This window comes from Topomyia yanbarensis, chromosome 3 (genome assembly GCF_030247195.1).
Source record: "Topomyia yanbarensis strain Yona2022 chromosome 3, ASM3024719v1, whole genome shotgun sequence".
NCBI lineage: Eukaryota > Metazoa > Arthropoda > Insecta > Diptera > Culicidae > Topomyia > Topomyia yanbarensis.
The window spans coordinates 115,071,661-115,085,410 of record NC_080672.1 but is presented as its reverse complement, the minus strand read 5'-3'; the positions used below and the strand labels follow the sequence as shown (position 1 = coordinate 115,085,410).

Genomic DNA, 13,750 nt, shown 5'->3' with positions numbered 1-13,750 from the left:
CAGCCCTGATCGCATAAGTTCATTTGAAAGCGCTTTTAAACTGCCTCCATTTGAGTCTGCTGATTCAGTCTTGAGTAATTCACTATGGCGGCTGCAGATGTTGAAGTGATGAAGGTAAAAAATATTGTGATAGTTTATGTTGAGTGCATTTAAGTTTTATGCCAGTATGATAATTACTTGCTGGCGTATTATAGAAAAAGTGATCTTTGGTAGTTAGTGCATAGACGATCGAATGATAATACATTATTGTTGAATTAGTTGTCAATAATTTGGATGGGCGTCGCAGCAAACTTTCATTCTGATGATTGGATGACGTCGCAATGGGCACGAAGGCCATACTAATAACTACTTGGACAGGTTTGATGTTTTATGGAAAAGCATTTCCAAAAAAATGCAATAGTTTTATATTACACACCTACTCACAAGGATTGGGCATTTCTGTTCAAAGCTGATTCACTTACGTATGCTACGCAGGGAGATTGATGCCAAGCGAATGCATCCTATGCTTTGCAATGCATCTTCGTCCAGTGCGCATCTTGTTCTGTTTTGTGGTCGAATTTCGTAAAATGATCTCGAGCGAGTAGAGTGCATTAAGAAGGCTCCGGGGAAATGAATGCAAGTCTATTTATTAATGGTTTTATTTATATCCGAGAGCTGCAGCAGTTGTGTGCATAATTAAACAGTCTATGAGCTGTGGAAAGGCTCTTGTTATGCTTCTACAATTACGGTGCTGGTTGTAATATAATAACATTGTTTTTTTTTATTCAAACGCTGCTTAAGCTGGAATATCCAAGTGTGCTGAACAATTCTAGGGTTTGATAAGCTTTTTATAGTTCAGGTTCCTTGTGAACCTGCATTTTTTTCTTTCTGAGAGTAGATAATAAAGGCACAGCGCTGATGAAAAACTTGATACGTGACGTTCCTAACAATATTTCGTTGCATCACAGGTGCATTTCAATGTACATTACGGGCTACGAGCGAAAAGCGAGCCAACCCAGTTCCAGTAAAAACTTTCATTTGCATTCAATCGATAGTTTCCCCTTTTGCCCGAAAATGGAACTGAGCCGAAAGTTGAAAACTCGTATGTATACATTGGAGCAAAGTAAACAATGCCCAATCAAAATATGTTTCGCTTTATTGTTCTGTTTTCCTCTTTCCCCAAATCTATAATAGGCAATCGATAGGTATGTGTAAAATTGTAGATACCTAGCTATGCGCAAAAATATCGAAACACAATTTCTGGCGTATCGAGAGAACCGTTGGATTAAACAGATGGTTAATTGGTGCTGAATTTCAATCCAGATCGAATCTAATATGCTCTCTGCGCTTTGATCTTACATTGAAGGCAGTGTAGTCTGGGGTTCTTAAGGTGAAGCACATCTTTAGTGGAGCGAGCGGATAAAAGTTAAAAGTTTACTCTAACTTTGATTAATTTCGAATTGTGATTGATTAGGTTGTTCGGGTTGTTCGAAAAAGATGCGTCACTATAACGCTAAGGTACGTAGGTTCACCATGGTTACCAGATAGAATTTAAGATCGATAGACTAGTCAAAACTAGGTAGGCCGTATTTTTGTTCCAAAAAGCGTAATGTTGATAAAGTATTGCGGAATACTGATGCAGAGAAACGACACATCGAAGAAATTGAAATAAAAATCTTAATATTGGACCACCCATGGAATATCTTACCATCAGAACGTTTTTAGTCCCAACCCGAATGAAATATGGTTGATGATGTAATTGTGTCCAAGATCAATATGGATTATTAGCTTTGGTAGGAATAGAAAAATATTGGTACTTTTACCCTGGTCGTCTGTGAATCGGCAATCGTTAATTTTGTGTAGGTTGAGCTAAAGTGTACGTCAGTTGATACGTGATTATTACAACGCAGCGTTTAGAGCTTGTAGCTCTAAATAATGGGCTCGAAACTCATCCGTACATTTGAGATGCTTACGGAAATGTTATTTCGATCGAGCCGGAATGAGAGCGAGACGAATGGTGGATAAGTACGAAACGATTAAAATTGAACGCGTATCTTTTGGAAATTGCCCTTTCTGGGTGCAACACTTTAATATTTCTCACATCTATGACCCCAGTAACGGTAGTTTTTAGTCTAAAATAGAAAATTCGTTCGAAACAAAATTGGAAATTCATGTTTTTAAGTATTTTATCAGTTTAGAGCATTTCAAATTATGTATGCGTATTTGTATTACTTTCAATTTTGAATGTAAACCCAACTGTCGGTAATGCGTTTAAAATCATCCGCATGTAAGGGACATGCCGAAACATTGACGTATTTACAGTACAACATGCATAGAAAATTGACCCATGTTTGACCCAAAGCTATTTTTTCAGTATAAGGCAAAAAATTCAAAATCAAGTTCAAAAGAAACAGCTCCTGTTTAAAAGAAAGCAAAACTTTCGATAGAACGGCATTCACAATAAATTCAAGAGTACTTATTCAAAAAGTTCAAAGTGACACCCACATCGAATTGTTTTTTTAAATTTTGATTGTAGAGGTCGTTTCTTTTCGGGCTAGAGAAATCGCTTTTAGAAAAATCTAACTTTATTTGCGTGGTTGGGAATTAAACCCAGGTGAGCTGCGTACAAAGCAATCGATTTACCGATTTAGTAGTTGTGCTTTGTTAAGCCAAAGCGAATTGACCGCCATATTTTTTTTTGGTATATTAATATGCATTTTTCGAGAACTTACAAGTAACATAGCAAGTTAAAAAACACCTATTTGCTTTCGTTTACTATTTTTGTTTACAAAAATAAATACATGTGGTAGTAGCCAGTGCTATGTTGTATGCGATAGCGTTTTTAGACCATGTATCTCAATATGGCGGTAGGTCGTCTTTCGGTTAACACAGGCCAATTACACTATGTCCGCCCCGAGGTTCAAGTTTCATGAACCTAAAACAATCCTATTTGTGAAAAAATGGTTTTGTTGGAATAATTATTCCAATTGAGGCTAAGGACTAAGGATTGCTCTTTAGTTAAACATTATTAAAATCTAAAACGTTAAAAGTTATCATGGTTTTAAAACTATTTAGTAGGATTCGCCCTTTTCAAAATTATAGGAGTTTTCACATGAACGCATTTCAGTATACAGGGCTTCGCGGTGCGTGTGTGTGTTTCACAGAATGGTCGAGAGTAATGGACAGCCATCCGATTGAAGCTTTGGCCTCTTGCGGTATAAGTGACTTCCAGTGTTTTAAAAGCTATGTTATAGGGATTCTGTCACGTTCGCCCGAAAGCCATTTACCCGAAGGACATTTACCCGAATTTCACATAACCCCGAATGTCATTCACCCGAATGCCACGAACACCCGAAAGACATTCGCCCGAATGCAACATAAACCCGAATGCCATTCGCCCGAATTCCATATACCCGAAAAACATCGAAATGTCAATCGAAAAAATTTAATTTATTAAGATGAAATACAAATTTTATTACATTTGATGCTATGAAGAAATTAACACTAAAGCTATACCAGTCAAATAGTTAATCCAATCACCTGGTTTGTATGATTCAACTAGGGTTTCCAGTTTTAGGTCCTTTCGTGAGTTCTTTTTAGACTTTTTAGCTGTTGGTACCGCTTGTAGTGTACGTAAAACATATGTACTAGGGTTTTTCTCTTCAAGCTGCAACTTCTTCAACACACCATAGAATTTCCACGGCTTAACAAACCGTTCCATTTATTGTGCTAGTCCTCCACATTATTGGTGGTTCTAGGAATCTTTGTCGATACATTTTCGAAAACTGACCACGAAGCGGGGGGCAAAGAAGGGTTATCGAGAAACTTTTTGATTAGTTTCCTTCCCACCAAAAATACATTTTTTACTAATGTAATACAAAAAATCGTCGAGAGCCTTTGGACAACTTTTCCTCAATTCTTCGAGTGCCATTGGAATACCTTGATGGGGCAAGAAAGCCAAGGCAACAACTTGTTTGTAAATTAATTGTATTCGGTGATCTTCCGAATATTTTGTCTGACGACTAAGTCGTTTTATTTTTCTGAAAAAACTTTGGTTTAGATGGAAGAATCATCCGTGAATTAGGTGGAAGAATTATCCTGTCTTGAAATCCAGTATTACGTAGAGAGCTATTTGGTATATAGATTCAAGAAATTGCTGTTTTGACAGAAGGAATCAACTCTTATGTTTGAGTATACCGGGCAGACGAGTGGATCAACAGTTTTTTTGCAAACTTATTTTGCATGCAGATCCAAGGATTTGTCATGTTTGAAAGAAGCAATCAACCCCTAATTGTGGGAAAAGAGCTGCTCATGTTTAAAAGAAGGAATCAATCCCTAAGTGTGAGTAAACCGGGCAAACGGCTGGATTACCGGTTTGATTGCGAGGGCTATTTGGTATACAAACTCAAAGAACTGCTCATATTTAAAGAAGGAATCAACCTCTATACTTCAGTAAACCAAGCATACCAATGGATCACAGGTTTGCTGAGTAGGGACCTCCGCTTCGGTTCCTTGACCTCGGTAATTGTGGCAAAGCCGCATCACACTAGCTTCGCCACATAACATTAATTTATGAGCTACTATTTACTAACGGTGTTGTGCCAAATGGACTTCCACCATGCAAGATATAATTACTAATTTAATTGATTCAATTCGTTAACTGAACATCTTAATATATATTTACCTCGATCGATGGTGTTTCCGAAAGATTTCTTATTATTTTGTCCGCATTTGTGGCGTTGGCAACAGAACCTCAGTGACGTCGGATAGTACACCTAAAAGTGATGTCGCATAGCCACATTGGTCAGTGTACGGTTGACTAATGTGGCTACGCCACATCGCTTTCTGGTTCACTGTCCGACTTCGCTGCCGCTCAGTAGGCTTTAAACTAGCTATAGCCCCTACGTTTGAGTAAACCGGGCAAACAAGAGGATCACAGGTTGGCTTATAACTCCGGCGACGGGTGGATCAACGCATCGTCCAACAGAACCTCAGCGGTTTTGCGCCGCTTCGGATCCTTGGCCTCGGATATGCGGCCAAGCCGCATCACACTAACTCCGCCGTATAAGCTCACTTGTTATTGTTCAGTTTATCAAACTTTGGTTAAAGATTTCACATTTCACGCTCGGATTTGGTTTATTTAGGTTAAAATACATCCTTTTGGCAAAAAAACCGCAACCGACTTCTATCACTAAAGTCACTAAACTAGACAATTACCGATTTTATATTATGCTTGAGTAAATGTAGTATTTGGGTTAATGACATTCGGGCGAGTGGTCCATTCGGGTTGATGGCATTCGGGTAAATGGTCCATTCGGGTTAATGACATTCGGGTAAATGGTCCATTCTGGTAAATGGTTTTCGGGCGAATGTCATTCGGGCGAATGTGATAGTACAGTTATAGGATGTCATTTTCCAGCCAGTCAGTCGGGTTCAACAAACTGTCGAATATGCGAATGGATAAAGCATCTGATAAAGCATCTGCCGCGAAAGCTGGAGTCACGCTATAGACGGCGTCCAGCTTACTGGTGGAACGAGATGTTCAGTACGCCACGAGCTGCTTATCTCAGAGCTAGAAGGCAAGCTTAGAGAGCAGTATCGGAGCCAGATAGAGGGGAATACAAGGCAGCGTTTCGGAAAGACAGGGCCAATTCAAAACGGAAGATCAAGCTTAGCAAGTCAGAATGCCACAAGGAGCTGTGCCATGAAGTAGACGCGAATCCTGTGGCCATGCGTACCGAGTCGTGATGGCAAAAATGAAGGGCCCGTCGACGCCAGCCGAAATGTGCCCGAGTAAGCGGAAGATAATCATTGAGGGTCTCTTTCCAAAGCACGATTCAACCACCTAGTTAACGACACCTTACGGCGAAGAAGAAGGAGCAATCAAATCAAATCAAAGAAAGTTCCCGGTTCTGAAGGAATACCAAACGTGGTGTTGAAAGCTGCGATTTTGGTAGACCCGGACATGTTCAGCGTGGTACTGCAGAAGTGTCTAGATGAAGGTAACTTCCCCGAAATGTACAGGTACAAAAGCTGGTGTTCCTTCCAAAGCCAGGAAAACCACCAAGCGATTCGACCTCGTATAGGCCTACTTGTTTGTTGAATACACTCGGAAAATACCTGGAAAGAATAATTTTTAACAGGCTGACGAAATGCACGGAGGGCGATCGCGGACTGTCCAAGATGCAGTTCGGATTCCGTAAAGGAGCATCGACCGTGGATGCAATTCGGACAGTGGTCGAGACTGCGGAGAAGGAATCTAAACGGAAGCGAAGAGAAGATCGATTCCGCACTGTGGTGACAATAGATGTGAAGAATGCATTTAACAGCGCCAGCTGGTGAGTCATCGCCGCAGCGCTGCACAGAATGAGGGTTCTCACTATCTATGCCGGATCCTGAACAGCCGCTTCCAGAGCAGAGTGCTGCTGTATGAGACGAACGAAGGGCAGAAATCAATGCGAGTGACAGCGGACGTTCCTCAGGACTTTATTCTCGGTTCAACTCTTTGGGACGGGATGTACGGTGGGGTCTCTACACTACGGCTAACCAGGAAAGTGAAAATCGCGAACTTCGCGGACGACTTGATGAATGAGATACTTGAAGAAGTGGAGATGTCGGTGACGGAGACAACAGACGCGATCGAGAACAGATAAACGAGGTCAAGTTGCAGATAGCTCACCACAAGACGGAGGTGTCGTTGGTCAGCAACTGCAAAGCGGTTCAGCGAATGCAGCGTGCACTGCTGCAATTGTTAGTGATATTCTACGGCCGGTTGAGCAACAACCACGTAGATTACGCCTGCAAAAAGTCGGCGAAGGCAACGAACGCTATAGACGTCTGCTATCTACTGTTTCTTCATCGATACTGCGATATGGGGTTGCTACCTGGGGTGCAACGCCGAAAATCAAGCGGAACCGTGAAAAGCTGAACAGGACATTTCGGTTGATGGCCGTACGAGTCGCAAGCGCGTGCAGAACAATATCGTCAGAGGCAGTATGCATTATCAGCGGGATCGACTTGGGTTAATAGAAAGCACGTGGAGGTGAACTTTCACCTGACACAGACACGTCGAGGAGACACTGGAGCATGTGGTCTTCGACTGTCTGAGGTTCGAAGCGATGCGCAAGAAGAAACTTGAAACGGGAGGACCGGACATCTTCCCGGATAATGTCTACAAAATGACAAGTTACAAAAACAAGTGGGACGCGGTCAACAGAGCGAGTGGTGATTCACATCATGACCGCCTTTCAGTGGAAATGGCTTGATGAACAGCGAGAAACGGTTTCGAGAGAGCAATCACCACCGTGCAATCGCCGGACTTACTATGGCATCCTATCGGTTGACTAATAGATATATAGCGAAAACTAATGAAGAATCGGTATCAGAAGAACTTCTTTCGCCGGGGAACTCTCCGTTGGCGTAAGCTAGATTAACCGCCAGGAATTAGATTGAAAAGACCGTGACGAACCACCACCAGCGGTGGGTTGTCGGGGCACCTGCTCTACCGGAATCACCGAACTGACCTTGGCACCTGGCTGGTTGGCTCGGTTTCGGTAGAACTTCTCTCACCGGGGATTCTCCGTCGAAGTAGGCTAGGTCTATCGTCGGGGACTAGAACGGGTAGTTTGTGAAGCAGTAGGGAACTCAATAAGGAAGTTGTGCTAAAAGGACACAAGGAAGCCGAAGGGCTAAGTAAATTAGCCTGAAGTTTGCGCCCAGATTGAGCTCGTAGGGGAAGAGCAATAATTGTCGGCACACAGTCCCATAGAAAATGGGACAAATATGCTATCATGGGTAGTAATGCCGTAAGGTAGTGCCGGCGAGGAATCAGGTTCCGTGCAAGAGTATTTGTTTTAGCGGGTCGGATGGCTGCCCAAACCCGTTCCCTGTGTTGTTAGTTTTTTGTACATTTTTTCTGCTCTATAACGAAACACTGATGTTTGCTGTACTCGACAAACTGAATCGAATGATATATGATACTCGACCCTCGGTAGAACAGCCGATTTAAGAAAGGCAAAAATGGTTCAATGGTTCAATCACGAAAAAAGAGAATTACAAATAGATTTTCGGACTAGTTTGGATGCGTCTAATATGTGAGGAACGCAGTTTACAAGCTTCGGTACTTTCCCCTTTGTCTTCAAATGGCTAGCTAGACAATATCGTTTAACCTTTTTTACAATACCTCGACAGTCTTTGTTGAATATTTTTAAATTTGATCCAATATATCAAGAGACTTGCGTCCCCTTTCTGGTTTTTCCTCAAAGATATCTCCCGAGAGAAACTAATGTTTTTGTTGTTGATATACACGAACGTACCTCAAATACTTCACTACCCAAGTAACAATTAAGGTTTTAAAGGAAGCTACAAGTGCAATTTAAATTTTAGGAGTGACTATAAAACTACCATAAAATCTTTATTGTTTACATGTTTAATCCACATAAAAAACACAAACGAAATTCTGGTTACAACCGAGCACTTTTAGCTATTTTATTATTTTTTTAAACAATATTCCACATCACGTAACATCGATGACAGAGCAGTGGGATTAAGGCCAAGCTCCCCCTGGGTCGTACAAAACCTAGAAGCATCATCCATTTCGGCACAGAGAACAGACTTCCATCACAAGCGTAAACGTTGAGTATTAAGCCCCTCCTGAGGTGTTACCACCAAAGGGTCTGTCATCATTCCGTTTAGTGCGCGAGTTTTACTGAATTGATGTCCAATTGACCGTTATAATTATGGGATATACCAGTATGGTGGTCGTAGTGGTCTAGTAAATATTTGTTCAAATGACAAAACAAGTAATTTAAGCCTGTTTGTTTGAAACTGGATGTATGTTCTCTGTGACTTAGTTGTAACAATTAAAATTTGAAATTATTTCTGATTATCACACAAAACAATAATTAATACACACTAGAACTGGGATAATAACTGGCAGAATATATAGTTACAGGGAAATTAGTATTCGTGGACATTACGGTTATCAGCGCTCTCTGATTTACTTAATAGTCGATTGATCCACTTCAGACCTAGGGGACCCAAGAGGAGATCAGGAACAAGACAGAAGTGGAATCAGTGTGAAGCTTTAATTGCATCACTGACGATTCAACACGCGTTGTTAAGAGCGTGGACTAGACAAAATAGAGGCCTTGACGTTCCACACTTCGAAACAGGCCCGGTGTTTACTTGGCAGACAATTGCTACTTCGTCCTATTAGCCCGTTGAAAAAATAGAGCAACGTGCTCCTTTTGTGGGGAAAGGATAGGGGTTTAAGGGGGTCCCACATCAAACTGTATTACGGCAAAAAAGTTGAATGGTTCAGACGTGTTGCAGCCATGCAATCTCCAGCTTGTTTTGTAAAAAAACGATGCATGGATGCCGAACTGTTTTTGCAAGACAATACAGCACTTCACGAAAATTAGAACCCAATTAATTATCGTAATAACTCAAATATGTGGAGAACAAACGTAGTTGTCTAAAGAGAATAAATGCAATGCATTGTGGCCAACATAGAAACAAATAATGTTCGACTATTTAACCCTTGTGAAGGCAAGCTAAAATCCTAACATTAAAGGGCAAGCCGGGCCTCTCAGGCCCGTCTAAATTCAAGCTCCTGTTTGTCGTTCTCATATAGAAAGGTTATGCAATCGGTCGAAATTTCGACTTTTTAACCGAGACCCGCAGGGCCAAATCTCTTATACCATTCGACTCAGTTCGTCGAGATCGTAAAATGTCTGTATGTGTGCGTGTATAGATGTATATATGGATGTATGTATGTGGCAAACAATCTCACCGATTTTTCTCTAAGGTGGCTGGACCGCTTTGTACAAATTTAGTCTCAAATGAAAGGTGCAGCCTTCCCATCGGTCGCTATTGATTTTTTTATTGATCCGACTTTCGGTTCTGGAGTTACGTGTTGAAGAGTACAATCACACTGCAAATTTCCATAGAAACTGATACCACCATGATATCCAAATGATGCAATATATATTAAAATATGTGCAACATTACTTGGCTTTGCATGTCTAGATCATTAATGACCCACCGAAGGCACTTCGACCACATTGGCCAGCTATGGCGGTTCTTGATGCCCCGGGGGAACTTACCAAGTTCCTAAGATAATGTTATGCCTATTTCTCAGCGAATTCTTTACCGATTTTTACAAACTTGGTTTCAAATGAAAGGTACAGCATTTCCATTGGTTGCTGTTGAATTTCTAATTGATCCGACTTCCGGTTCCGGAATTACAGGATGATGAGTACGAACACGCAGCAAATCCCGATTTCAGCGTATAAGGCGATGGATGTAAAAAGGTCAATTTTTTTCCAAAAGGTGAGTACTCGGAAGATCACGTTGACTGTCGATTGGTTCTGAGCTCCATTTCGTTTGAACACGACCAATAAATGTTTCTGGGTTGCTATTAATTTCTTCTGATGCATAACCGGAGTACATATTTAGATTCTTCTTCCCAGTCTGCACAAGATTCATTGTCGGATCATATCATTCGCATTTTCTTCCTCGCTTAGCATATCAGCTTCGGCATCGTCTGCTGTTGAATTTGCTCGAATTTCTTCCATTATTTCAGATTCTTTGAGACGATTGAAAACATGGGCATATCGTTTTATAGCCATTTCAATTTTTTGTTGCTTTTAGATCCTACAATTTGAATAATTACGACAACTATAACACAAAGAATAAACAACAAAAATAGACAATAACGACAGAGTTAGGTTATGTTGTATCCGAATAATTGTCAAGTAGACCACAGTGGGTGACATAAAAGTATTTACCAAAAAAATATGACACACGTCATTATCGTATGCTATTTTTACATTTTTTATAAAAGAAATGTATAGAAATCGCTCAAACTTTCAAGATTTTTTTCTTATCAGAAAAGGTAAAAAGATAAAATCAATCAAAACATGAAAAAAGTTCCTGCTAATACGAAGATGAACTCATCAAAATGTTTTTTTCGGATAAATATTAATGTATAAAACCCGTGGTATTCCTAGTAAATGTTGCATGCACACCGGGCCTGCCAGGCCCGGCTTTGCCTTTTTGTGCATGTAAAAAATTCAAACATAGCTGCGCATCACTCCATCGATGAAAATTTCACAATTCTTTATTTTTGTTATAAATTTCAAAGCTACTTATCAAAATTTCCATGCCCAAGCTTATACTGCATACACATTTTTTTGTAACTAAAAAATTGTAACGTGCCGGGTCTCTGGGACCCGGTTGCCTTTTTGAGGGTTAAAAAGTGAAAAAACGCAGTTGGATTTATTGGTCAACTGTTCATTGAACCTTGTCCATGTAAATGTTTATGTTTGTCTGAACAAGCTATAGCTGCTAGCTGATTTGTATTCACGTTAGTGCAATGCCCGTTTTGTTTTAATTTCTTTGAGCTAGATACCCATTGCCTTCGACGTAGGCGAAAGTGATGCCCATTATTGATTGGAAACTTCAATGTCGCTTTAAATTCCAAAATAATAGGCCACTGACTTTCTAGTTAGTAATTTTCCCTTCTTATTTTCCACCACTACCAATGCTATCCAATAGGTTTGCGTCTTCATGCTGGCGAGAAATTATTAGGAAATGTTATTTCAGTTGGACTTGGAAGCTGAATTCGCTCCGCTTTTGAACTGTTTAGGTCCAGATTTTCTCTTAATCGTATCCAAAATAGACTCGTTCCGTTACAACAGATCTTATTTATTAAGTGTTGTTCCATAAATAATGCATTCAGCAAACGTTCGCTTGCCAAACGAGGCGGCACGCAATCAACAGTCACTCACTCAGCCATCAGGTCAGCAAAACGCACAACTTTACAGACAACAAAAACAACATGAAAGGCACGTCTGCAATGTGTGTAGTAAACAATCATTGCAGTGGAACATGATCCCATCGGGAGTGTAAAATCGTGTTTGTAAACCGTAGTGTTCACTAATGCGTTCGATCTCAGTGTGGTAATAATTTTCGATCATTTATTTTTTTTTTTGCAGAGCGATCCGCGAAACCTAAAACTGTCCGGTCATGTCGGTTTCGATAGCCTACCCGACCAACTGGTCAGCAAGAGTGTCCAGAATGGGTTCGTGTTCAACATCCTGTGCATCGGAGAAACCGGTCTCGGCAAGTCCACCCTGATGGACTCGTTGTTTAACACGAATTTTGAATCGCAGCCGAGTCCGCACTCGCTGCCGAACGTCAAGCTTAAGGCGCACACCTACGAATTGCAGGAGAGCATGGTTCGGTTAAAGGTAGTTATATCAGCGTTTTGATTCTGTGATTTATTTATGACGATAAATGAGACGTTATCTTTTGCAGTTGACCATTTGTGACACGGTCGGTTATGGCGATCAAATCAACAAAGATGATTCGTTCAAAGCTGTTGTTGATTACATCGATCAACAGTTTGAGACATTCCTTCAGGAAGAGTTGAAGATCAAGCGTTCGCTTGCGACCTATCATGACAGTCGCACTCATATATGTCTTTACTTCATCTGCCCAACCGGCCACGGCTTGAAGTCGCTGGATCTAGTATGCATGAAGAAGCTGGATTCTAAAGTCAACATCATTCCAATTATTGCCAAAGCGGACACCATTTCCAAGACAGAGTTATCGAAATTCAAAGCTAAAATAAATGAAGAGCTTCGCCACAACGGCGTTCAGATTTACCAATTCCCTACGGACGATGAAAGTGTGGCTGAAATCAATGCAAACATGAACTCGCACATTCCGTTCGCCGTCGTGGGAAGTACAGATTTTGTTCGTGTTGGCAATAAGACTGTTCGTGCTCGTCAGTACCCCTGGGGAACTGTTCAGGTGGAAAATGAAGCTCACTGTGACTTTGTCAAACTGCGGGAGATGTTGATTCGAACCAACATGGAAGATATGCGAGAGAAAACGCATACCAAGCATTATGAGCTGTATCGACAGAAACGGCTCGAACAGATGGGCTTCACTGATGTTGACAGCGACAACAAGCCGGTCTCATTCCAACAGACTTTCGAAGCCAAAAGGAGCAATCACCTCGCAGATTTACAGGCTAAAGAAGATGAGGTTCGACAAATGTTTGTAGTTCGCGTGAAGGAGAAGGAGGCCGAACTGAAAGACAGTGAGAAAGAAGTAAGTTATGCGTAATGTTTAGAAAAAAAAAACATATAGGTATAAATGTGTTATCAATTTTAGCTTCATGCCAAATTCGATAAGCTTAAGAAGGATCATGCCGAGGACAAGCGTAAATTGGAGGAATCTCGTAAAAAGCTGGAGGAAGAATTTGTCGAGTTTAACAGGCGCAAATCCCAGATGGCGGCATCCCACCATACGCTAACCCTGGGCAAAAGTAAAAAGAAATGAAACTTGTAGATAACTGGAAGAACAACGCCCTGAACGTATCTGACGTGAACGGTCGTCATTTTAATATTCACATCGCGCACCATTTAATGTGAAACATTGAAGATATAGGTTAAGTATGTCGCCTGCACTTCTGCATGCAGCTACTTATTGCTACTGCTTTATCATGACTGTTTAGACAGAAAGCCTAAGCTGAAATTAAGTTTTACTTTTCCCCAAAATGCAACTGTTACCAAATGTATATTTTTTAAAGAATACCTTTGGATGGACCCTAAGTACAAAGTTTCCGAAACTTTAAAACAAACCTAGACTCGAATAAGTACAGACTCCGATTTCTCCATATTGCAGATTGACAAAACAAGTCAAATATAGTAATTTTATCTAGTGAAAATTATTTAAATATTTAAACCCGAATGCAGCT

General features: G+C 40.7%; 1 protein-coding gene across 2 annotated transcripts; it reads left to right on the top strand.

Moving 5' to 3' along the window:
- Positions 1 to 13,720, top strand: LOC131689171 (septin-2). Of its 2 annotated transcripts, none has more exons than XM_058974078.1 (4): positions 1 to 114; positions 11,979 to 12,233; positions 12,301 to 13,101; positions 13,165 to 13,720. In XM_058974078.1, the coding sequence occupies exons 1-4, from the start codon at positions 85 to 87 to the stop codon at positions 13,330 to 13,332; spliced, it is 1,254 nt and encodes a 417-aa protein (XP_058830061.1). In that variant the 5' UTR covers positions 1 to 84; the 3' UTR covers positions 13,333 to 13,720. The 2 variants fall into 2 exon arrangements, with proteins under 2 accessions (XP_058830061.1, XP_058830062.1); XM_058974079.1 differs by lacking the exon at positions 1 to 114 and adding an exon at positions 208 to 357.
- Positions 13,721 to 13,750: the final 30 nt, after the last annotated feature.

What these genes read in the sequence shown, in the direction of transcription:
- LOC131689171 (XM_058974078.1), top strand. Translation starts at nt 85, where the DNA reads ATGGCGGCTGCAGATGTTGAAGTGATGAAG. An exon ending in CAGATGTTGAAGTGATGAAG is followed by an intron (nt 115 to 11,978) that starts GTAAAAAATATT and finishes TTTTTTTTGCAG; the next exon opens with AGCGATCCGCGAAACCTAAA. An exon ending in AGAGCATGGTTCGGTTAAAG is followed by an intron (nt 12,234 to 12,300) that starts GTAGTTATATCA and finishes TATCTTTTGCAG; the next exon opens with TTGACCATTTGTGACACGGT.